The 26,618-nt window shown below is 44.1% G+C and overlaps 2 protein-coding genes across 4 annotated transcripts in view; both read left to right on the top strand.

The window, feature by feature from the left end:
- mmp21 (matrix metallopeptidase 21) overlaps positions 1–12,070 on the top strand; it is a 44,537-nt gene extending 32,467 nt beyond the window's left edge. For both annotated transcript variants that reach the window (XR_015082549.1, XR_015082548.1), the window contains one exon: positions 11,927–12,070. The gene's annotated coding sequence lies outside the window, so the exon portion shown is untranslated. The remainder of the gene's footprint in view (positions 1–11,926) is intronic.
- Positions 12,071–15,479: 3,409 nt separating this feature from the next.
- LOC147128800 (uncharacterized) overlaps positions 15,480–26,618 on the top strand; it is a 31,490-nt gene continuing 20,351 nt past the window's right edge. Inside the window, exon 1 of one of the 2 annotated variants that reach the window (XM_086016489.1) lies at positions 15,480–17,836. In XM_086016489.1, coding sequence (XP_085872615.1) covers positions 16,036–17,836 — 1,801 coding nt within the window. In that variant the 5' untranslated portion in view covers positions 15,480–16,035. The remainder of the gene's footprint in view (positions 17,837–26,618) is intronic. The other variant, XM_086016487.1, reaches the window with a different exon arrangement.

The raw sequence follows: 26,618 nt of genomic DNA, 5'->3' as shown, positions 1-26,618 counted from the left end.
GTTTGACTCAGTGATGTTTGGATATTCACCTTTTTTACTTTTCAATACGTCTTTCAAAAGACCTAGTAGTGACTTTATTACTGCTAACAAATAGACAATTTGAACAGAATCTTTTTTTTGTGTTTTTTTTTGCATTTGACAAGAAGGCCATCACAGAGCGGGTTTGCTGTGCAGACCAAGGTGTCGGCGAATTGTCTGTGACACCCCAGAGGCCAATAAAGCTCTCCACGCTAAAACCCGCCAGCTGCACCACTCGGCTATGCCATTTCATAGAGCCAATCGGATCCTTCATCCTGCGCCTGAGTCCAAATGAATCCGCTAACGTTTCTCTTTCATCGCGGGAACTTTCAGCCTCTGTCTTCTTCGCAGTTGTCTGACTGGCGGCATCGGTGTTGAAAGGTACAAAAGCGGCGACGAGTGGGTGGCGGGTAGGCGGGCAAATGGATTTCGTGTCGTCCATCTCTCAAAGATGCCTCCGCTGTGTTTGCTTCAGTCACTTTGTCATTTACACGTTGGATAACACGCTGCCTTGATGACTCTTTAATTACATCTTCAGCGGGGGGAACGCATTTTGTGTTTTTTTTTTTTTTTTTCTTCTTTGTGCTTTCGCAGGCAGGTTTCGGCATTATTAAGGAAATTCTGCATTAACCCGAGTCAGCAGTTTAGTCAAACCTCCCCACCTCCCCTCCGCCCTGGTATGCCGCAATCTCATCACATTTAGGAGAGAGGGGATGCTGGAAAAAAAATTAATTGGAGGCGTGCGATAGTTAGGACAGAAGCCCAGGCCAGGGTGTGGGATAAATCAGACGTCCTCCTGGCAGCTTTATGGCTCTGGAAAGAGAGAGATAGAGAGAGAGAAGTGGTTAACTTTAATGGTGGGAGATAGAAATGTTGGGTGACTCTCCCCCCCACTCCCTCGACCCTCCCCCAATTAGATCAGGCCCCTTCGACCGGCCTTGATATACGGAGTTAATTCAGCTCGCTTTGCGCTATAATTCAAGCGGATTTAATGTGGCGCTGTGTGTTCTGTCGCCTCCCGCCCGCCCGCCCGCCCGCCTCCACTTTGTATCAGGTGTTCAACAATGGCCAAACAAGCCCTCCCGTTATCGCGGTCATCTCGGTCACGTCCTGCGCTCACCCCGCCCGGGTCGCACGCAGCAAAGGGGCCGCCCCCGAGGGCCCACCCCCCGACCTCCCGGCTGACTTAAGCCTTCTGCTTTCATAATAAGGAGGGGGTGCAACGTTGGCTAGTGAAGCGGACGCTCAAGTGGTTCCTGCAAGGGTAATAGGGGACCAGCTCGCCGCTGCACTTGATTTAATCCGGCCTCGCCTCTGTGTGTGGCGAGTGGCGGGCGGTTTAGTCTGGGAGCAGATGGATGTATTGGGGTGGGTAGGGGGGTGTGGGGTCAGGGGGTTACACCTCAAAAGACATTACGAGTTTTGGAATCCCAGAGAGTTCACAAAACAGACTCTAAAGACTCATTCATTGCCAGAAGCCGTTTTAGATTATTGAATTGATCCTTCGCGACCCACACCGGATTGTGGTCTGTGACAATATAAGCACTGCTTTTTACGTTCTCTAACCATCAGTCGAACATGGTTCACCAAAAACACCGGTTCCTGACCAAAAAGCGGACGGCAAGCTTTTTGGAATAAGAAAATCTTCAAGCGGAACACTGACTATGACGATGAAGTGTTTTGCTTTTGTGACGCTTCAAAGTGTAAAACAACCAAAAGAATTCTGAGCAAAGGCTTTTGGTGGTCAATATGATAATTTATTTACAGATACACAACACAAAAAGAGCGCTCCTGAGCTCCTGGTTAGATTACAGTTGACAAATTCAAGCATGAGTTAAAATTACAAAAGCATACATAAAGAAAAAAAAAAAAAAGGCACACAGCGCAAATGAAGCACTAATGAACAACAGTATTTTGGCTTAATTGATCACAATGGGACTGGGTAGTTTCTTTCATACTGCATTTAATGGACATGTTTTACATCATTTAATTATACTATTCTGCGGCGTTTGGATGCCGTAATAAAAGTCTAAAAAGCTAAAAGTTGTATTTTGTAGTCTAGTTTGAACAGGAGTAGTGTTGGTGTAAACACGCTGCTTGGGTCAGAGGCTTCTGCACAGCACACTGAGCGAGCCAGGTAGAGTTGAGTGGGAGTCCAACTACAAGAAGGAGGAGGTCGCGCTCATGTTTGTTGGCAATGCCGTAGGAGTGCGCCGCTACTTGGCGTCGGGAGACATTTTGGAGCAGAGAAAAAGTGTTGTGACCAAGTTGAAATGGTTAGCTAATGAGATGACTGATTAAGTGACACTTGACATACTTTTTACATTTGAATTGTAGTACTTGTGAATGCTTTCACGTACACTCGTAAGGAATACTGGTACTAGAAAAATACAGCGAATCGTTGCCGTGGTTGCTAAAATACCACGTACCCGTAGCTACTTCTGTGCAGTCCGGCAAATAATAGGCTAGGTGTGCTTGCTTCTCTGCTGTTTATTAGTCACTCCTGTAAAATATGTAAAGTATTTGTATATGTAAAGAATGTGAGCAGAAAAAGCTCACTGCGGTAAACTGTAGCATATTTTATTTGGTCTCCTGTATGAGACATATGTGACACCTAAAATAAAGAGAATTAAGCATAGTTTCAGCATTTAAGCACCAAAATGTTAAAGCAAACCGTTAATTTTGTTGATCAAATGTCTGCTAGCTATATGCTATCATGTGATGTGAAGCGCCATTAGCATCAGTGTTACTGTACTTTTAAACCCTTCACACAAATGCCACTTAACACAAACGGAGCCCCCAACTACTGAGCTGAAATGACACATTTTTCATCGAATCAAAACACTTTGCTCTAAATAATGTATAGGCCGCACTACATGATCAAAGTGAAATAGGTTATATTGGAACCGCAATGTAACATACTGTCTAAGCCCCACTTTGATTGCATGTGCGACCCATAAAGGCATTTAACTAGTCTCAAATTGCAATAGTTATCAATGCTCAATTACATTACACTCATTAATTACATTAATTAATTGTCGACTCTGCTTTCCTTAAAGCCTTATTTTCCTCTTCCTATGCGAGCCCAGCATTCAAAATCAAGCAAAGCGCTAGAAACGACCCACTTGTGTAATAAGTGATTTAATTTCCGCACCGGTACTCGCGGCTGCGTGGAAATGCCGTCTCAGCATAAACACACGGCAGCGATGTTATTTTTGAGGAAGGGTTGGGGTGGGGGGTTGTTTGCATTGGTTTGAGAAAATTGATAAAATGATCACTTAGGAGACTGAACATGCTTCCTCTTTGGACTCGGCGGATGCGGCCGCACTGGAATCAATCCGAAGTTGGAGCCGTCTTTATCTCTGCAGCTGCCACCACACTGGCGCTGCGCAATAACTCAAGCAGTGCAGTTTGAGAAACGCACGGGTTTGATCCCCGTGTCACGGTGATGAATAGCTGTTTTTATTCTTTTGTTGCCCATCAGCACTTTTTTGTTCACACTGCAGTTAATCTGTCGGGCCGAGTGCACTCTGACGGTCATTTTTCACTTGTAACTGTAACACCTGCATCCAAGCCGCTCTGGACTGAAGTGGCGCCCGTAAAAGAAAATGAAAGGGAGTCAGGTGCAGTGTTCTTAGATGGGAGAGACCATCATCGGTAGTCGGGGGGTGTCAAGTGTTAAAAGGATTGTCGTGTCTGTCCGGATAAGATGGCTCATTGGCACGATTTACGACAGGCTTTCTGCTCGGATGGCCTCGGGAAATTGACTATCCAGCCGTCACGGTAACGCCAACATTGTCATTTAAGCTTTTCCTGCCGTTGTTCCAGCTTGACGCCCTGAGTGTAAGATACCAACGGAGGGCTTGACGACCATCCAGAAATTTGACAACTTCCGATGCATTACACAGAGGCCTAATGGAGCCATACGGTGTAGGGATGTCCTAATGTCTTTTTTTTTGCACCCGAGTCCAAGTCCAACTCACTTGATTCTGTTGATCTTCTGATGCCAAGTCCTAATCCAATACCTCTGCAATGCGAAGAAGAAGATAAAGAAGACCACATCCAAATTGTCCAAATCATTTATTTATCTATTTTTTAATAAAGTTATCCCAAGATCGGACCTTTTTATATGGCTGTAAATCAGGTGGTTCAAATCAAGTGAAGAACTAAACTATGTTATTCTTGACTTTAGAAATGTAAATATCTGATATTTTTCAGATGATCAGATGACAATCACTTGATTGTCCCCAATTTCTGATCATGCCGATCGAATCGGTACAACCCTAATACTACTGTATGCAGGAAAACGAATGACGAATTTTCCAGATTGAAGAAATCGAGGTGGCCAACAATGCAGCGATCCTGAAAGGTTGCCTGATTGCAGGACTGCGTGTTCTTACAAGAATTAAGCAGCAGTTGGCCATAAACGACCTCTGTTTGAGGGACTATTTTATTATTTTTAAAAATGTCCGATGGGCACACAGTGGCCCAATTGTTAACAAGTCAGCGCCGGATGTGCTAGCCACTCGTCCAACTGCAATCAGTTCCACACACAATTGACTGAATTCCAAACAATAAGATGTGTAATATGCATACCTAAACTACTTTCTGTTGAATATGTATATTACTGCAAGATATGGGTGTCAAATGTCAAACACGGCTTGAGCCTTATCTTGCATTTTACTTCGATACAGGTGGCTTCCCACCACTGATAATGTCTCAGAAGCTTGGCCGGCCTGTTCGATCTGTGTACAATCAGCAACGCGGCCGCAAGTTGAGAAAAAAAATGCAGTGTCAACCTGCTCCTGGCAGCCATCTTTTAGTGTCGGAGCGCTTGGGATTGGTGGCGGAGGGGCTTGCCGTCCTCTGGAGAGCTGTTCTACATACAGCGAACAAGGAGCGCGAAAAAGCCTGCTGAGACTCCACACCATTTATCTCCCAGCTGCAAGGTTGGGCCAGGATTAATTGAGTGAGAAGTGTGTGTGTGTGTGTGTGTGTGTGAGTGCTGGCGACTTGAAGCGTGGTGTACTAGTCCGGCCGGAGATGATAGGACCATGTGGTAGAGGGAGAACAAGGATGAGGAAGGGAGAGCAACTTTGCCTTTTGAGCCCGTCGTCATCAGCAGGGGTTGTTGAAAAGCTGTCCTCTCCAATGCAGCCAGTTAAAGAGCAAAAGACACTTTTTTTACAGCAAATTTCCAGCTCAAGCTGAGGCAGGATATCGGCTAAAACGTACTCACTTACAGTATCTCTGTTTGTATCAAGCCCTTTGAGACTCGTTTTTGATTTAGGGCTATAGAAATAAACTTGACTTGACTAGAACGGCAGCTGTGTGAAAGGGATTAGTGGAACACTGGGGCTGAGGTGTAAATCTGCTCTCGAAAACCTCGTATCTGTGGACCGCTACAACCGAGGGCCCCCTTTACGCTGTTTTCTAAGTTCAACCCTGGAAATTTCTCACGTGGATGATTCAAATCTGAGCAATAGCTTCCTGGAACAAATTGTCTTTGTCGGTTAAATAATTGGCCACGTTTAGCCGAGGGTTATGAATTTGCTGCGTTACTCCGATTGCCGAATTTGCCGTGGTAAACCCGACATTGAAACAACCTGGAATGATCCTTTTAAGCATTCCCGGCTGCGTGAGTCCTCATCCGTGTTTTGCAACCCGGTTCACCGCTTGTACTCTGGACTCTATCAGCACATTGTTTGAATTGGCACGCTCCCAATGCAAAGCCCGTGTACAGCATCACAGGCTGTCTCAACCATCCCGCTGGGAGTTTGTGGGCACATTCCAGGGAGGACAAGGGGGGTGGAAGCACCTCAATTTCTGGAATGGGAATCTCTGATTCACCTTTTCCTGGAAGGACGCAACGGCAGCTGACCTGCGACCGAGCAGCCGGGCTGAGCCTGGCCTCTCGGCTGTTGGGGCGGCGGGTAGTGCCACACCTTCCCCGCACTCACCAGGTTGGCACGCTGCAGGCGTTTTTTCCTGTTCTGTTTTTTTTTTTTGCTTTCTTTTTTTTTCTTTTGCTCCAGCTCCTGCTGCACACAGATAACCTCGCCTGCTGGAACTTTGCAAGCGTATTGATTAGACGTAAATAGCGCTTGGTGGACTGCAATATCTTTCTTAAATGCAACTATCGTTCCAGGTGCCGAAAGTTGTGCATGTGGGAAGCATTTTTTATTTTTTTTGGGCACGGTTTTCCAGCAAATTATAATTGCGTCAAGTTGTCACCTGCCCACGCATAATCGCGGACCTCATTCGGAGCATGGAAATCACACTTTACGGTACCCGGCGGTGGGGGCGCAAGGAGCCGGGCATGTAAAACAGGATATTAATAGACGAGCTGGGCTGGTGTTGCCGGGTGATCACACCTTCCTGTTTTCTCTTTCTTTGTTTTGGCACAGAGCTGACAGATTTACCTCTGGAGGAACTCCAGTGTCTGAAAAGGGGGTGGGGGGTGGTATGACTCTGCATTGTTCAAATTGTGCTTTCAGTGCAGAGTTACCTGTTAAGAGCAGTCAAGACAGAGATTTTCAAAGGGTTGGGACCAAGTCAAGACTGAGATTTTAACGAGCCGAGACCAAATCAAGAGTTTGAAGATTTGAGACAGAGTTGAGGCTGAGATTTGAAGGAGTGGACGGAGACTTTGAGGGGTTGAGAGCAAGTCAAGACTCCAAAGTCAAACTGAGACTAAAAGGACCCAAGACAAAGTCAAGATCAAGACTTTGAGCATCCGAGACCAAGTCAAGGGGTTGAGACTGTCATGACCAAGTCAAGCCTGAGAATTTGGACAAGGCAAGAACACGTTTTACAGAATCTGACACTGAGACTAACTAAAAAAATGTTTGACTACAGGTGTTTTTTTTCTTCTTCTTCCCATTTTCTAACATCATCTGAGACGCATTTGATCTGCTCGTGTGCTTTTGAGGAGTCTGGCGTCAGCGTCTCTGCAGCGGCCTGCTGAGCTTTTCAACAAACTCTTCCGCACAATGTCGGATTACTGTAACAGTTGCTGCACCTCCAAATTTCTCTGTCACCCTTCTTCCTTGGCGCAAGGAAACTGCTGAGCATTATCTAACGTCATCTTTTTAATGTGCTCGTCATACTTCCTTTTTAGAGCATCATCAAAGAGTTTGTGGTGTCGATTTAGGGAATATTTTGTGTAAGAGGTGAAACAGATTGTCGGTTGACTAAAAATAAGCACTCAGTCTTCCAATCCAGACGTCGACTTCATGTAAAACATTTCCTTCAAATCACACTTGCAATCATCCTGAGATGTGTTTGCCCACAAAAACAATGCGCATCTATTTTTGTAAGTCATTTGTCTTCTATTGATTGCATTCCTTCTGCACGGTTGTGTTATGCTTGCTTTTTTTTTTTTTTTTACACAGTTATTTTGTGTTCAGCAGTTGCGTAATACACAACCCATTGAACCGCTCCGCATGAAAGATCTCGCCTCTCTAATCCGACTTCATTTTAATCTTTCGAGAGCTTTAAACTGTCAAATTAGTGTAGTGTCAAGATGAACAATAAAGTGCCCGCTGCCGCCGCCAGTGCTGCTGCTGCTGCTGTTGCAGATTTCATCCCGATTTAATTGCCCAAAATATTGACATTAAATCATTTAAATCGCTATCAGTGATAAAAGTTTGCCAAATGAATGCTGGAAGAGATCTGAAGTCAGTTTTGCATCTGGGTTGAGAAAATCCCCTTTAAATTTATTCTGACAATGTGTAGAAACTTTTCTTATGGTAAGAAAGTTTGTTCCACTCCCCCAAGTCTTTTCGAAGTGAACTAAAGCATTCTAGTTTTGGTAGTTACACTGTGTTAAATTGATTCATTGACTGTCTTTATTTTGTTATTGCACTAAGTGGAATTTCTGATATTTTGATAGGGTTTTTTTGGGGGGTGGGGATTTTAGTTGATTCAAGACAGAACATTTAAATGTAATTTGTTTGCATCGTTATTTTGTGCAGCACCACTGATATGCTATAAAAAGATTTTATTTGTTTACGTGGTTTGAACCACTGCTGCACTTGACTAGCCATAAAAAAGGTATCATGCTGGGAACCTTTTATTGAAATAAAAAACAAGAAGGCAATTTGGATGCGCTTCTTGATTTTCTTCTTCTTAATGTTTTGCCGAGGTATCGGAATCGGGACCCGTTCTCTAAAGATGGTCAAAATCAAGTGACTTAGACTCGCGTCCCAAAAAATGTAATCGAGACATCTCTAATCTTGTCGTTTCGTTCTTGTTGTTCATTGTAGTTTTTTTTAAGAGCAAATAAATACTAGAGTTTCGTGGTTTTGAATGTGAATAGAAGGATGTGGTAGATTTTCCGAACTTTTCCATCACTCGGGCGTCAGATGGAGTTGACACTTGACTGACACTTGTGGAGATGTATTGATATTCGCGCATCGCCGCAATTGTCTCCCCGTCACCTTCCATCGCGAGATTTATTGGAAAGAGCCCCCGAGCCCTCCCAACTACCCCTCGTGGCTTAATGTCAGCTAATGAATCGCGGCCAATTAGCTACGGATGCGTTTGAGAGTGAAATTGATGAGTCCTCCGAATGACTTCCTTTGGCGTTTTGCCTCCCTCGCAGTAAGCAAGCGTCGGTCCCGCACAGCATGCAGGTGGTCGTGACCTTTTGAATAATTCAGTCGCATCCAGAGATGCCCACTGAGTGTAGTCTACCTTGGACAGTTTGTCTTTGTTTGTCGGTATTTGCTTGAAGATGGATGCCCTCGACACTAACGGATCAAATCGACTTTGGGTTCTTTTGAGATTGGGTGACACGGGCCTAATATGAAAACAGTTTTTGGCTTTTTTCCCATTAAAATCAGATCGTTTTTTGTTTCCATCCTTGCAAATGACAGTGACAAAAATGTCGATTTCACTCCTACCTTTCTGGGATTTTCTTTTGTTTATCCTCATACCAAACAACGTTTCAAACTTTTTTTCCCGGCACGCATGTTTTCTTCCCAACATGACTTGCATCAAGTTCCACAGAAATAGTGATTTTTTTTTTTTTTTTTCCCCAACAGACAATTAAAATACAAGTGCTCTCTTTTAAAAAACATGATCCCGTGGGCATCATCAACTTTTCGATTGCCTTTCACTGGGTTACTTTCTTGTTATGCATAACAATGTGACAAAGATTGTGCTCATTTTGTCTGTTTTTCAGCAAGAATTAAAGTCACTTGTCGTTTTTTGAAAAAAAAAAAAAAAAAAAACGTCGATAGATCGGTCGGGAAAGTCACAAAATCAAGCCATCAAATTGCTATGTTGGCAACTCTGACCGAGCTTCTGTGAACGAGCTCCTCTTTGTTCGCAGTTATGTTGTTAGTGCAAGCCATGCATGTCAGCTGGGATGAGCTTTGATTATCCGCAAAAAAATGTTCTTGACGAATAAATTTGAATTCATCGACAAAAAAGGATTGAATTGCTCAGCCTTAGTTTCTTCCCATCTTTGTTTTAATCCAAATCTAAAGCCTCAAAGCGCAATTTACCAGCACTCAGTTAAGTTTACCACAAGCAACAAGGGCGATCAATCACTTGTCAAGTACTTGTCTGCCACTAATCCATTAATCGACTAATGAGGCTACTAAGTGTTTCTGCTGGAGACTAATTGGTACCAACCACCTCCTTCATCACTCTGGTGATGAAGGGGGACAATCATGGTGGCCCATCGTCCAACATCTTCGACTATACGTATTTCCGACTTCTCATACGTCTTAAACTCTTTTGCCCAAACGTTTTGCATTTATGATCTTGCAACCGCCAAGTCCTTTGATGGTTCTTTATATTAGAAATGTCAAGGTGGGTTTTGCCACTGACCAAAGAGCCGCAAGTGCGTTTCACCAGCACTCAGTTAAATGACCACAAGCAACAATAGCGATCGATCACTTGTCGAGTACCCGTCTGCTGCTCAATCCATTAATCGACTAATGAGGCCGCTAAGTGTTTCGGCTCGTGGCTAATTGAAACCACAGCTTCGCCCCCAAATCCCCCGTTGACGGACAGCCATGGTGACCAGTCGTCCAACATCTCATTTTCCAACAATTCATGCATCTTAGCTTCCTATGCGCAAATGTTTTGCATGCAAGAACTTGCGAAGCCTTTTGATGGTTAGAAGATACTACAGTCCAAAAATGTTACATACGTAAAAAATATGCACATCAATATTTCAGGATCGATCTGCACATTACTGCCAAGAAAATGTCAGTTAGGAAAAAAGTGTTGACTTTTTGAACTATACCTTAACTTCTTGAGATTGCTTCCTCTCCATTGTAAACAATTTGATGGCTCTGTTTTTTGACTGCTTTCTTTCACAGAGGACTTTAAAGTCCTCAGGCAAGGATTTTTTACCTGTTTTATTTGCGATGCTTGTGTGCTTGCCTGCATCAGACAAAAACGTCTGTGTAGTCGGCGGGAGGAAGGCTGCCTCTGGTACGGAACAAGCAGTTTTTTAGTGCAACAATTAATCCTTTTTGTGTGTGTGTGTGGGGGGGGTGTTTTGCTGCACTTGCATTGTACTTGTGCCAGCAAGGAGATAAAAAAAAAAAGCTAGCTTGTTTTTGGTGTTCGAACAACAACGCATTTGTGCACGATTGCTGGCGATGTGTGCCAGCGATTAGCAAATAAGTTGCATTTTCAGTCTGCTAGAATTCCTGTTTAAAGTCATTAAAGTGGAAAGAGACGGGCATTGATTCCCTCTAGATTGAGTTACGCTTTGTGAGTTGCTTTTAACTACCCTCTACTGGGCTCAATGTGTTGTTACATTGTCCGTCTTTTTCATGGACTGCGCTCTTTAAGGACAAACACTCTCTGCAATAGTCACCAGGTTTTCTCTTGATGCATCTTGCTGCTCTCTCCAGCGAGTGCATGACTTGGGTTTCTCTCTCGTTGTAGGGATTGCTGTCAGTTACAAGTACGTTCTTGACAGAATGCTGTATATTGGCACCATAGTGTAAATAGAGCACCAACAAAAAAACAGATGTGATAAAAAAAAAAAAAAATATTTGAAAATAACACTATACTAATATACTAAGAACTATAGTAACTATAGTAACTTTACTGATAATAATAATATTATGCAATGATATGAAAAATATCATTATAAAAAATGTCAGAAAATAAAACAAAAAAGTAGAAAAAAAAAAGCACAAATATCGGGGGAAAAAATGAAAAAATATAAATATTAAAACAAGAAAAATTAGCGGAAATGTACGTATAGAAATTAAATAAAAACTGCAAAAAATACAAAGGGTATTACACAAATATTTTATTTTATAGTTTATATTTTGTGAAAAATACACACAGACTTTACAAAAAAAGAATACCAAAAATATGCAAATGAAATATATAAATAATAATACAAAAATTGATTTAAAAAATGTAGGAAAATAATACCAAATATTTGAGGGGAACAAAACACATGAAAAAATAAAAAGGTATAGTGAAATACACCCAAATTACAAAAAAAAATTACAAAAAAGAATCATGGAAAAAAATAAAAGCATCAGATGAAGAACACTCAAATATTAGAAAAATAAAAACAGTTGCATTTAAATATGCAAATGCTACAAAAAAGCTGAAATAATACCCAAATATTTCAAATCAAATTTTAAAAGCAAAAACACAATTGTGAAAATATCACAAAAAATAGTAACAAATATTTTTTTGTTCATCAGTCTGTTTTAACTTTATTAATTTGTTTATTTATTTTTTAATCCCAAAAATTTGTTGAATTTGTTTGTCAACAAAACTTGATGTAACAATGTGGCTTGTTCACTGATATGGTTGCTGATATTGTGCAACTGATTGCTTTATGAATTAAAGGCAAAACATAATTTGTGCTCTCAAGAAGTGTCATCTTTGTTTTGTTTTTTTGCCCCTGCTTCAGGTGTATATACCGAGGCGTTATGCCCCGGGGAGCAGTGCCCACAGTGCACTAGAGGCATCTGAACCTTGTCAGTGGTCATAAAACCAGAACCCACCCCACCGCCCGCCGCCCTTTGAGCCAAGACGTCCTTTTTGGAGGCCATGTCTCTCACCGACAAACACAAAGTGAAGAGGCAGCGGCTGGACCGAATCTGTGAAGGTAAGAATCCTATTTTAGTCCTCCTTCGGCGCTTCTCGTGGATGCGCACGCTTTCTTCAACGAGTCCATGACTTGGGTTTCTGTTTCGCCGTAAGGATCGCAGTAAATTAAATTCTTGACAGGATACAAAATAGTGTAAACGCACAAATATTACAAACATCTTAAATACAAATGCTAGAAAATAATGCTAAATATTATATGAAAAAAACCAAACATTTTAATTAAAAATAAACAAATTGCCAACATTGACCTTTCCATGTACACACATGTTGTTAGTGTAAGCAGTGCACATGAGCAGAGATGTGATTTGAACAATGGAAACCTGCTTGAAAAACAAAATGGTCCTGACAGTGAGTCTAATGGGGTAAAAAGACAGGGGGGAAACCAAGTTGTCCCGCCGATCGCGTGTAGCGGCACGATAAGGCCGCCATGACGACAATCTGGGCTCAAGGAGAAAACAAACAGCAACGTGAGCAAGGCCCTGACTGGTTATTGTCTTTGGCGTGAGGCTAAAAATCCTCTCTGGCGTGACTCATCTCGATCCAGGTTGGCACCGTTGGCAGGCGGATGAAGAGCAGATGAAGGAGCGACGGACGCTCATCTTTTTCAAGAGGAAAATGTGGAGCCCTGTCTTTGACTAAGCGTACAGAGACGGCGCACTTTCTGCGCTGGCCAAAGCAACCGCTGCCTTTTTCTTTTCTTTCTCGCTGCTTCTCGTCACATATAATTCTTTCATCAGTCTAGGAAAGTATCCTTTACCTTTTGGGAAAATGCGCAATCAGGCTGTTGGGATCTTTTTACCCAAAATTCCCCCCTAAACAATAGGTACAGTAGCTCTTAAAATAGCACAAAACATATCAGAAGAAAATACAAAAATGTTAGGCAATAATATGAGAAGAAAAATACACAAATATTAGAAAATAATTCAAATATGAAAATGCTATTAATTACAAACATGGCAAAATGTTGCTCAAATACACTATACACCAATATAAACTTTAAAATATTCGAATTTATTTTGAATATTGAAAATAATGCAAAATATTAGCCCAGAAATATTTGTAAAAATATTAGACGAAAATCCAAATATAGTGGGAAAAAAATTGGTATAATTTTTTTACTGTGCGAGCGACTTTGGTTTGGTTTTGCTTTCATTACCACCAGACTCCAACGTCAGATTAGCTTCCAACGCTTGACTCTGGCGTTGTGGCTTGTGGGTTTGTCCCTCGTTCACATAGCCCCGCCCCCTCTTGCATCCCCTCGTCTCTCCAGAAAGCAAGTGGGCCGCCGGTGCTCCCCTTCTGTCCGCCCCATCTGTGCTGCAGGCTGCATGGGCCACAGGCTTAATAACTGAAAAACTAAGAAGGAAAGCAAATAATCACCTACAGTGGATGCAAAACGTCTACACATCCCTGCTCAAATGCCAAGTTTTTGCAATGTAAAAAAAAAAAGCAACCAAGATAGATCATTTTCCACCATTAATATGACCTCTAACATGTACGAATCTTTTGAAACAAAAAAAAAATTTCAAGAAGGGAAGTAAAAATCAACAACTGAGATAATTTTGTTCCTAGAATGTGGGGAAAAAAATGTCTGGAAAAGCCTACTAGAACATCTGAACTTAATTTGCGGTTAATCTGAGACATTTAGGGTAGCAGATGTCTGCTTTCAATATGATTCATTCTGAACACAGTCACTTCCTTGACATAAACAAGACAAATGAAATATTAACAGACATAAATGTTTATATTAGAAGAAATATGCAAAAATATTAGAGAAAAAAATACAAAAAAACATTAGAAGAAAATGATATCCCAAGCAAGATGCAAATCTAATGGACAATGCTGTTCTCCATATTCCCCAGAGGCTCATTAGCGCAATAACATACTGTACAATCACCATAAATGAAACGAAATTTCAAGTTCCCAGCTGTCATGCTTTAATTCATGAAGTCGCCATGAAAGTTTAATAGCTCAGCAGTTGTACCTAAATCATTCCGCCGCTATCTCTGCCCGCCAATTCCCGCCGTTAGCATCCCGTGGCCTAGAAAGATGGCCAGATTGCTCCAAAGTCACGACTGCGGCTGGATGTCTGTTCAGCACGTTGTACCTGGAGTTCTGTTTTTGTAGTATTGGCACCAAATATCGTAGTTTGACTCTTCCTTTTTCTTGTATTATTCATGCTAGTCCCCGTTGCACGGATGTAATATAGCATGCTCACTTAATTATGGAGCAGTCCTCACGAGAGGCATACAAGATAAATTTGGCGACTGGCTGCTTCTTGCCAATGAACTGTGGGAAATGAATCACTTGACATGATATCCGGGTTGTGGTTTCAGCAGTCCGCGGCCTGCCGCGTGCACGGGATCGTACGGTTATTGCTTTGTCAGGGAACGAGGGAATGTGAATGACACACGACTGTGGAAAGCGGCTTATTAGATGGAGTTATTGTGAGTGATGGCTAAGAGAGATGCAAGGCAGAGTTTATTACGGTGTTTTATGGCTCTGAGTACCTGAGAAGATTGCCAGAAACAAGTTTTAGGATAATACTACTTTGTTACGACCTCGTTTATCGCCTCCTGATTTGTTGTAATAAGTCACCTATAGGAAAATAAGTCATCCAACGTGGGCTAAACGCGTACATTTTGGAGTAACACGTTACTTAGTAAGACGTTATTGGCATCGGTGATCCCTACAACCTGAAAATAACCTGGCGGGCGTTGTAAATAATGGTCCTTGTCACAATAAATTTAGCTTATCGCTTTGGTTTTTCGGCCTCTGGAGCGACCAGAAAATGGCCCTCGAGGCTCCTCTGTTTTATTACAGAGAAATGGCGTAGAAAATAGAAACAAGTCTCATGATGGAGTGGTCACAGTCCGGTGCCGTCCAATCAAATCCCCACACTGTCTGTTTTGAAGGTGAGAAAGTCAAAGCTTGTCCGTGCTCCCCCCCAACATATTTATCAGCGCTAGCCTTTCTTCTCCTGCCACTCTTTTTTCCCTCCTGTTTGCTCTGCACTCGCTCTTGGCAAGTAAACACAAGTTTATCATCAATGGCAGCATCTCGAGTAGGAACCCGCTGCTTCTCTGCCTGAATATCTCATTCGTAGAGTTTGCCTACAGCATACAGCAAACATCTTGTGACCCTCCACTTTCTAGAGCTGTTTTTTTCGATACCTTTTCTATGTTGTCCTCATTAGGGTTGCAGGTGTTCTGGAGACTCTATCCTAGCTTCAAACAACAGGGAGAGACACACTGGACTATGTTTTTTTTTTTTAAAAGAATCAATCATTTAATTTTACGGCTATATCGCACAGCCCAACTGACGTTTCCCTTCTTAACACCACTTGCGATGATCATTCCGCTAAAGATGGCATCTGGCGGACAAAAAAAGTTGTACGCAGTGTGCAATCTTGTCCCGTGATGCCGTAGTGGGCAAAGGATTTAAGCATGTTTTAGTTTGTTGCTAATCCCCCTGTGGCCACTGTGGGTGACTGCCTCCGCCAATGGCGTGCATCAACTCCGCTGGATTAGTTCGTCTCCTTCCCTTCCTCTCGTTCCACTAGCGTTGTCCGGCTTTGGTGTTTCAGCCCAATTTCTTGGAGTGCTTTTGCCTTCACGGTAATCAGAGCACAAACATTAACCCTGCTCGAGTGGAGTAGCACCTCGTCCCAAAGTTGTAAGTTGTATGAAGTTCTAATGTTTCAAGGGCTGAATTATTTAGTTGGGAGCCATATGATAGCATAGACGTAAGAATGAGGATAAGGGGGGAGCTACAGCTGCAGATCAGGTGTGGGTAGTGTTTCACCTCCCCGCTCCGCCCTTTTTGATAGGCGTGGATGTAATTTGAGAGTTGAAACACAACACTTGTGTCTATTTTCCGCTCCTATAGTGGTCCATTTTGTTTTCCCTGATGCCTAACCTAAGCGAGCAGTCGCGTTTCGGTGGTTCTCCGGGCCAGGGGGGTACATCTTGGTCTGAGGGTCAGAGAGACAGGCCCGCAAGTCGCTGTCATTACTGTGGGACCATTCCCGACCTGAGGAATTCATTGGCGCAAAATAGAGGTGAAAGTGGAATTTGCTTTCCACAACACTTGGATCTGAAGACACAAGTTCCCGCCCTTGGATCGTCGGCGTATGATCCGGTCCACCAACTAGAGCAGCTCATGAGTAAGACCTCTCAGCTAGATCTCAGCGACAGCCTTTACCTCAAGCAAGCCATGGCGGCCCGGGGCGCTGCACCGCCTCATGGTTTTCAGGCCACCCCAGCTGGTCAGCCGCCCGAAGAATCGGGGTTTTATAGGGATAACCACCACCACCTCACCAGATCAGCCTCGCATTACGGGCACGGTGCGAGGGGGTTGAAGCCTCTGTGGGATGAAGCACAAGTGAGAGCCACACCTTCCGTGCAGGCCTCTGGATCTACACCTATCCCCGTGCCTCCACCCCCGCCGCCTCCTCCCCCACCGCCTCCTCCCCTTCCTGTCCATGAGCTGAGCCGTTTGTACAGGGAAACTCTGGGATCTAAGATTATCTTGGACGCTCAGCGTATTGCCGGCAGCTCTACTTCACCTGCAATCTACGGACATCAGCCCCATCTTCCCAATTACGCCACTGAGCAGTCATCTGTCTCTGCTCACCAACCATTAAACGATTTCAGCAGCTTGTCCCTGGAACCCCGTCAGTCGGCTGCCACCGATTCCGCGGTGGATCCGACTTCCCAGGGAATGGACGGCACTCTCCCTCGTGCTTACGGAGCTGTGGCCTCCCAGAGACTTCCTTATGACCCGAACTATGATCCCAGCGCAGCCATGCTGGCTGCCACGGCAGGAATGTCCTCCGGATTGCCTCCTCACCACCCTAGCGCTGCGGACCCCAAGAAGATGGCGGATCCGGCCTTTTTGGCCTTTTTGCGAGCTGAAGGTCTGGCTGAGAGTACCATCACTCTACTGCTACAACATGGCTTTGATTCCTTCGCCATGCTGGGTATGATGGAGGACCATGACGTCCGCTCTGTCGCCCCAAACTTGGCCCAGGCCCGCGTTCTTTCCCGCATCGTGCTGAGTTACAAAACTGGTGGAACAGCGCCGCGTACCCGATCCAACAGCTTCAGCCACCGCAACGACTATTACGTGCAGCCTCAAGGTTTGACCATGGATCCCGGCCTGATGCAGCAACCTCCCACCACTATCCAAACAGTGTCCCCCAGGTTGGGAGAGTTTCTCGGGAGAAGACCCAGCAGTGCTCCGTCCCAACACCTTCTGGAGACCACCACTTATCCAGCACCGCGCCCCCTGGCGACTGGAGCTTTACCAATCAGCCCCGGAGGATATAGCAATGCTGTAACCCAAGCAAGAGCCTTTTCCATGTACAATGCCCACACCGGCCTCGCCATGTCTGCTCTTGGCCAACAGCCCCCACCTGCCCCAGGAACCCCTGGAGCCGCGCCCAAAACCTTCTCCGGCTCTTACTCCCCCATGGAGCTGATGAAAAGAGCCCCCAACCTTCCCCCGGCGTCGCCGATAGCTGCTCCAAGCCCTCTTCACAGCCCACAACTCCTCCGGAAAGGGATCAGTGCTGCTCCTGAGAGTAACATAGTTGCCGCGGCTTCCTCCACCGCTCTCCAAGCGCAAAACCTTAACAACACCAAGTTGGTTGGACGTCGCACTGGTCCACCAGTCATTGTCTCAACCATGACCACCACACCTGACACAAGTACAGTAACCTCTCTTATCTCACTCATTTCTTTGTTGCCTATAAATCGACAGATAGATTTACAGGAGTTAGGAACTTGATGGCATATGAGAATGAGCTGACTCTGTCATCTATTTTACTACGCATGTTACATTTGTAACGTGAAATGCCTCTCCTGAGCAACCTTCAGTTTTTTTCTGGGTGAGAATCAACTTGAGGCTTATTTGGTTGTCTAATTTTCCGTCGACTAAATATAAAACAAAAGCAGGCATCCAGCTTCTTTTCTGTTGGTAAATATCGCCGTCCTTGTTATTTTACTCTGCACTCTCTCCTAATCAGGTGCTTAACTGCCTGTAATCTAATTACTCTAATAAGATAGAGCGTTGTATAGGCTATTATAAGAAATCAGTTTTTATAGACACCTTGTTGTCTGTTTTCCGCACGTTAAATATTTATTCATTACTTCTGACTGTAATCACAGAACTTGAAGTACCTGCTCTTTCTTCTTGAAGGTTATTACATGCACATTTCTTAAGCTTTTATTTACGTGAGAAAAAAAATCCAACGATGTTTCTTTCTAGAAAATGTACAATTTTCCCTATTACGTATGGAGCGATGAGCTTGAAGCCTTCGCTTGTGAAAGGCATGACCAAACGTTGTCTTTGTTTGTGTTCTACGACCATTTTTAAAATACGTCAAACAGCGATGACGGTTATTTGGAAATCTCATTTATGTCAATTTTTTTAACCATCTCCTCAGGCGCTAAGACTCTAATGGTTCTTTGGTCTGCCGAACAAGTTATAAGCGAATGACTTTGATGAAAAGGCTTTCCTTGATGTGCTGTTGAATAAATCTTGGTGAAATGAATCGCTTCTTACCAAGGTTATAGTATTTTTTTGTTTGTTTTTTGTTCTGCTACCCTCGCAGCACAACAAACTCATTTACATGACGCTGATATTTGTTGCTTCGGTAACTTCATCTGATAACGGCCGGGCTTGACACACAGACAATCAGAAAGCATACTTCTTAATTGCGAGTTGCCAGGCAACCTCGGCTCTGTGGCAATCAGAAGGTAGATAATCTTCACATTTAAGGAAAGTGGGGGGAAAAGGGACACTGCTGTTTTTTTTTTCCTGCTCAGAGCTAGAGAAAATTGAGCGCAAATAATTACTTCTTTGTCGCCGTTTACTTCTCGAGGGATTTCTTATTTCACGCGTGGTGCTCTTGCCGACTGGTGAAGAGCCTCTCGTCTTGCATGTTTCCTTTTTTTCCCCCTTTATGTTCAAACATGCCTATTGAGGAGTTGCTATGCATTATTCCTTTGACAATGACTGATTAAATTTGGGAGACCTTCATTAGACATTAGCATCCCTCTCACACAGTGACACTGTCGTCGGGGCGTTTCAGATTCTCAAATGTTAAAATCCAAGACATTTTAAAGGGACCTTTGGAGTGCTTGCACACCTCTTTAGTCTGATATTTACAACCAAGTAAATCTTCAGTTGTCCGCTAATTTCCGAAATTGTGCCATTCTGCATGACCGACCCACTGTGACCCAACAATGGGGATAATTAACGTAATAACCACTCCCGCTATAAGTTTCTTCAACAATGACATGCTCAGCATTTCAGGAACCACTTTGACATCGTGGCCGTATCATGTCAAAGCCCAAAATTAAGCACAACTGTAGCGTTAGCTCTGATTAGCGTTCGTCAACAGTTTAACCAGCATTAGCTTCTGATGATAATGTGCTAATGATGTTTGGCTAAGTTGTCGACGTGGTGGAGGCTTTATGTGTTTGGCCATGCCATTGTCATGTTGCCACTCCAATTGAAAAGTATATTTTGGTGGCTGGATGAGGGCTGGACCACCGCATGCGACAGATCCTCCCGTAAAACGAGCCAATTTCACCACTAGGAAAATATGTCTACAATTGTCGAGCCTTGGATTCAGACACGTTACTAAGACACCTGACAACAGTTTTGAATGTTGAAATGAAGCAAAATTTGTCTGCCTTATGAAAGGTGAGGTTGTACAGCTATAAAAAGTATCGGCTGGTGGGAGGGTCCTGCGTCAGGGCACTGTCTTGGTTGGCTAAGCGGCGTTAATAATGGCATTAAACACTGGAGTCCAGCTTAGGCGCGACAGTTACCTTCTTCCCAGCCAAAGTAGGGAGTGCGCGCCTTGGCCATGGAGTTGTCAGTCAGCGGCGTCCCGCAGAGCAGCAGCACAGGTGGGTAGCTTCAGCATCACGTGACGGCCAGCGAGGCATGTAATTGGCTTTTAACGGAGGTGGTGAATCGTGTGTCCTCACGTGGTTTCCTTGAGCAGATAATCCACTGAGGATCTTCAGCCAGGCTTTTCTTAGCCGCAGTATTAGCGGGGTGTGCGTGGTGTGTTCAGGGGGCAGGGCTTCCTAAGTGGGAATTTCAGCGCCCTGCAGTCATAAGGCAAATATCAACCGACAGCTTTTTGACACGGCGCCCAGGTGTTATCCACAACTTCCTGGGACATTTGTCAAAAATGGCAGATCCTTTTGGGGAAAAAATGTCTGGAATCAGTCAACGTTGCCTCTGACAGTTACGTAACCTAGTGTGGGGGTCGTGGAATACAAATGTAATCTTTGTATTTTTAAGGAGGGCAGCACAGTGACAGAGCAGTTTTCTTGTCTGCCTCAGAGTTCTGAGGTTAAGAGTTCCAATCTGGGCTGTGGGCTTCCTGCCGTATTCCAACATGAACTTTCAGTCTCATCAAAGACTCTAACTTGCTCCAGCTCACCCGCGATCTGGGTTCATGTTTCACTTTTTCTGAAAGACTAAAGTACCCCAGGGATCAAGAATTACATTAGAAAGTTGTTGGGGTGGATGGGCTGGTGCGACGATGCAAGCGGATTCTGAAGAAAAACTCCAAAAGTGAGTGCCCATAAAAACAGTAAAAGCATATACAGGTATTTTCGCCGGTGGAGGCAGCACTTCGTCCCCAAGCCGCGCGCTTGCACTTGCAGATGTCACATTCCTTTTTGCAGCTGCAGCAGGGTTGTGTTTTCCTTCATCCGAGCTGGAGGCAGGCCATCAAGACGAGACCTCAAACTTGTGTTGCTCTTCAGCAAAACGTTGGCTTTGACTGGTGACTTTCAACTTCAAGTCTTTTGTGAAGCGCCATGCACACAAATCCGCAATTGAACCAAATAAAAAAAAAAGGTAAATGGCATCTGATCGCCCACTCCAGATTTCAGAAGCTGACAAATGTTGCGTAGCCCCGCATTACTTGCCCCCCTTTTTCTTGCTTGCCGTAGAAATATGGCCTGGGTAACAGGTTGCGCCACAGATTGGCACATTACATAAAGAAACATCATCTCACAGTGGTTCCCGCCCCCGGAGCATGTTTGCGGGGGGATTAATGACTGTGGCCATGCTGGCCAAGCCCGCACAGCAAATGACGAACAGCTTTCCTGCCCCTGCTTGTGACACTTTGGTGTGTTGGTGGCAGCTGACCTCTGCGTTGGGTCACAACTTGTCCAAAAAGTGAGAAGAAGGTTGACATGTTACACAAAATAGTGAAAGGCAGTCGCGATGATAGCAATATTTTTTTTTTTCATTCTATCATTGAATTTTTCATGTGATTCTTATAGAGTGGGGGATTTGTAATTACTTGTCAGCCTCATTTTAGCCACAGCCCCCCAAAAATCAGGAAAACTAAAATGATGAAAAACAGCCGCACACTGTATTGCGACAAGTACCACGTAGATCTCAAGCTTTGCACGTTTTCAGTAATTGAGTATCACGTATTTGGAAACAAATCTTGTAATTCCCGTGAATTGGCTTGAGCACACCGCTTTACACAATCCTGAACGTGACGTTGCAGTGCCTCAATATGATCCGCCTCCCCAATTACCTGCTGCCATTTCATATTATCGCTGTGCTTGTCAAATGGCAACAGCTGCAAAAACAGACAACTACCTCTGCACACCTCCTCCATCCTTTTTTCTTTTTCTTTTTTTTTTGAGTGTATCTCCCTCCCCCCCTCCCTTTCCTCCTTTTTTTCTCTCAGTTGTGGGCAGGTCACCCTGAATTATTCATCAGTGTGAAATGAAAAAGCTCATGGATATTGAATATCCTCTGTGAAGTGTTGGCCAACCTTGTGTGTTTTATTCACAACCCCCTTCTTTTTCTCTCTGTGTGAAATAATAGAGGGGGGAGTGAAGAGAGTGGCATACCTCACCGCCGGGCTGTTTCAAAGATTTACCGATCACTTTACCTGGTGCACATATTTACCTTGGTCTCCTGGCCAGCGAGTCTGGGGGTGGAAATGGAGAGGAAGATGAAAAAGCTGAAGATGAAAAGGAAAAAAAGCAGCGCTGTCATCTTTTTTGGGTTGAACAACGAGCCAATAGCTGGTTGGCTTTGACACACTGTGAGGAGTACCTAGTTGTGCTGGTCCTTTTCATGGCAGCACCCCCCCCCCCCCTTTGCTTGACCCCCTCCTCTTGCGGTTTGATCTGCAGTCCGCGTTGTAAATCAGTGCCACACGTCGCCAACAAACACAGCAGGGGCTTCTACGGGCAGTTCCCATGCGAAACGATATCTGCTCGCGGCATCATCCTGACGATTACGTCAATGCGAGCACACCAGCTCCAGAAAGACAAAAATGATGTAAAGAAATAATTAAGTTATATAACAAGAATACGTTTGTAATCTTATGTAAAGAAAGTCCGCATTTTTAGAGAACAAGTTTGTAATTTTAGGAGATTAAAATCCTTTTTTTTTCGAGGTAAAATGCTCACATTTTTGTCATCTCATGGGAATATTTTAATATTTGTTTGAGGGGAAAAAAGAAAAAAAAAAGGAAAATATAATTGTAGTTTTTTCAAGATTTTTTAATTTTGAGAATGAAGTATTTTTTCATGGAAAAGTCATAATTTTATTCAAATCTTCCAGAACAAATTCGTTAGTTTATGAAAATAAATGAATGAAAAACTAAACTAGAAAGACTAAAGTTTGTTTTTAAAAAGTCTGACTCTCGTGAGAACAAAAGTTAAATTGTTTTCTTAAAAAAAAAAAGAATTTTATTAGAATAAAATTGGACATTTAAAAAAAAAAACATTTTTAATTTTTTTTTTTTTTTTAATTTTGGTTTTCGCTTTTTCTCTTTAATTGCTAGCCCTCCAACAATTGTGGAGTGCCATTATTTTCTTTTGATTTTACGATTATTCTTATTTGATCATCACGCGAGATGATGTGGCTGTCACACGCGCGGGTGTCAGGTGTCCTGAGAGGCGTATCGGGTGACCCAAAATCTCCAAATCTTCAGCTGTATAATTTTTTAGGTGGGGAGTGTGAAATATTATCTGGCGAGATGGACACCTTTTCGGAGATCCGATTCAGAGCCTGCTGGAGCACAGTTGGGCTGCACTTTGCCCCCCCGGCTTAATAGCCGTATGACAGCGCGGGAGGGGGGAGGTGACGGGGGTGACGGGATGCATTGTGCACATGTATGTATGTGTTTTATTTGCTGGTGTAATCAGGGGGCCACACATGCGGAGGGTGTGGAAGTTTCTGCCAGGCCAGATGGCTCCCGTCACTGCAGAGAAGGAACTAAAGAAGGGGAGCCGGGGGTCCTTAAATGTAGCAGAGTACACCCCCCCCCCTTCCCCAGGGTAGCCACATCTGGAGGCCACCTGCAGCCCACAGTACGACGTGGACACGGCGGCGCTGGGGGGGCGTGCGGGCGTGTCCCCAATGTCTCCTGTTTCCGCAACTTAAGCAAGTGTTGGGGGGAAAATATTGTTTTAATTTATGAGCTTGGGAGATTTGAAGGCCCTTTTTCAGCCGATCCTGAGGAAACACAGGGGAGCTGCCTTGGCCATTTGGTGACCCCCCCTCCTCCCCCCCATTAAACTACACTCATTTGAATTCCCCTGATGTGATTTGCACATGGGAGGGTGGTGTCTGAGAGGTGGGACGCCTTTATTTGTACATTTTTAAACTAAAATTGAACAATGTCAGTAGTGCAGTAAGAAAGGGAGAGATGAATAAAGTCGTTTAAAAGTTTTCAGAATCTCATGCTCAACTACATTTTGCGAGAAACAGTAGTATTTATTGAGAGAAGGTTGGACTCCTATTAGAATAATGTATTTTTAAGATATCATATTCTAATCATATTTTCAGGTCACATTTTATTTTGTCCAACAAAAAAAAGTCACATCATAAGGAGAGTTTCAGTCCAGTGAACCACAAGATTATCAGTGAAATATCACTAAATATTGTCAGTTATATTTTGTCTTGATTACAAATAGTACATTTTGTTTTGAAAAGAAAATGTAGCATGGTTATCTTAAAATAATTTATTTGAGAAAATACGTTTTTCTTTGATTGCAGCAGTTTTGTGTTATTAGTTGACATTCCCCTTTTCTGCACTCTTTTTCCTCCTTCATCCCTGACTGGTCGGTTTGATGAGAAAACAAAAAGCAAAGAGGCCCTGTTGACTCAGGCTTGTTATCTGGACCTCTGTGGCGGTGGCGGGCGGTGCTGGGGACGCGGCGGCGGCAGGTGCCTCACACTGGATAAGACCTCCTGGCCTCCTGTGTAAATAGCAGGAAATAAATGAGAAACCAGGTCAGGACTTGCTGTGGTCCGCCGAAGAGCTGTTCGTCCTCTCGCACTCGCTTTCTTCAAATCTCTTTAAGTGCCTTAAGCGGATTTAAGCGGGCCCCGCACTTGGCCTGCCAACTTCGGGTGCTCGCAGAAAAATAGCGCTTACACTATAATTAGCAGAGGTTAAAGAAGGGGGCTTGTCCCCGATGGAAAATCCTCACACGGGGCACTACAACAAGACTCGGGCAATTTGTCGAATCATCAATGCCTCGCCGGGCCAAAAGGTCGCGCATTTCTGGCATTTCATTTGGCTCTGAATTACAACAAATGTGTCGTAGGCATCACGGCGAGGCTTGGTGATGTCCGCAAAGCATGCGGGTGGATTTGTTTCCAAGAAAGGGCGGACGGTGGTCATTTACAGTAAAAGTACGCTTGGGCAACATGTCAGAATTTCCCCATCTGGCCGCCATTAGCTACAACCACCAGTCCACCGGGGGGAATGTTGCGCTCAACTACGTTTTCAGTCCACGACAACGACATGCTAATGAAAGTGGTGATTTAAAAAAAAAAAAAGAAAACATACGACAACCTTGATGGGATTTAAACTTGCCAGTACGAAAGAAACGCCCAACCTTTTATTCGCCACAAAATGAGACTTTCTTCTTTAAAAAGAATAAGACAAAAAAAAAAACTGTAACCAATGGGTTAAGAGCTATTTGAGTTTTTCACTATTTAAGAAAATTCCCAGAATATTTTATACAGTATGTAATGTATTATTCATATTTATATCATTCATTATTACTATTACGTTCTCCATACCTTTTATTTACATGTTGATCTTTTCATTAAGCAGCTGTTTGACTCCGAATTAGCCCCCAACGCCCCCCCCCCCGGCCATCTCCTACCGTGGTGCATATCCCGTTCGTGAAGATTCAAGATCAGACGGGCCAGTGGTACCCCCCGCACTCTCAATGTGTGACAGGAAGTGGGGGCTGCTGCCTGATCTTCTCACATGAACACACTTGGAGTATATGCACACACACACACACACACACACACACACTCTGTGCATCCCACTGTTTCCACTTTACCATCACTGAAAACGTCTTTTGGCGTGCGTGCGACACGGCGGGTTCTTTGACCCCCACCCCCCCCCACCCGTCCCCTTTCTCCGCGGCAGTCGCAGCGACATTGTTATTCTAAACAGACCGTTTTCACCCACTCGCTGTCCTTCGGCACAGCGACCTGTCACTCGTCTGCCGCCTTGCCTCCCCTGGGGACAAAATGGAACTGCTGCAAAATCAAAACACAGGAAATGGAGTGAGGCAATGTCATGGTCGGGATGCTCTGGTTACTCTGTAAACAAGCACAGGGCAGCTCGGCCTCTGGCTAGCCGAGGTCGTGGCTTGGGACCGGTCAAAAGCTTGCCGTTGCGTTTGTCTGCGTCGTCGTATGAAAAGACAGAAAAATAGTGATGGCTGATTATTCACTTTCCTAAAACAAAGACATCAATGAACATCATTTCCTTTTTTTACACAAAATATCAACCGTTTTGCAATTTGTTCCCCGACTCCACCCGATAATATCCGAATCGTGACCTGAAAACCAAGGTTATATTCTGGACTGTGGTTTTGGCCGTGCCGTGAAAACCCGAGTGGATGATCATAAAAAAAAAGTCTGTCTGACTATCGGGGAAGCGTGCAAATGTTGTGTCCAATGGTGCTCACAAGACATACTTATTCACTTCACATCGATTTAATTGTAAAATGATCAACTCGAGCCAAAAGGGTCCAAAAACTCTTGAACTTCACTTCCTTCAGCTAGTAGATACTATATCTTCCTTGATATGCCGCTTTTATTGCTGTCGAAATGGAAAAAAAGCAGGAGTGGAGGAAACCAAATAATCTGGAGGGAGAGGGGTGTGTGTGTGTGTGTGTGTGTGGGTGTGTGCGTGTGCGTGTGTGAAGGGAGGAGTGTGAGCAGTCCTGATCAGAAATAAAACATACTCCAAAAAAGCGGCGAGGAGAAGAAGGAGGAAGAGGAGGGAAAAGGGTGAAGGGGGGAGGGCGGGAGGGTTTGATTGTGCTGCCGGAGCGCGTCCAGACCCGATGTAGCGGCGAGCGATGAATAGACGGTGCGCCGCCGCCGCCGCCGCCTGAGAAGGAAGCAGCCATTCCGCCACCGTTTTCCATCCAGGGGGGCAGTTTTTC

This window comes from Filicampus tigris, chromosome 19 (assembly GCF_054856515.1).
Source record: "Filicampus tigris isolate MCC_2025a chromosome 19, RoL_Ftig_1.0, whole genome shotgun sequence".
Taxonomy (NCBI): domain Eukaryota; kingdom Metazoa; phylum Chordata; class Actinopteri; order Syngnathiformes; family Syngnathidae; genus Filicampus; species Filicampus tigris.
This window is presented reverse-complemented; position numbering and strand designations above follow the sequence as displayed.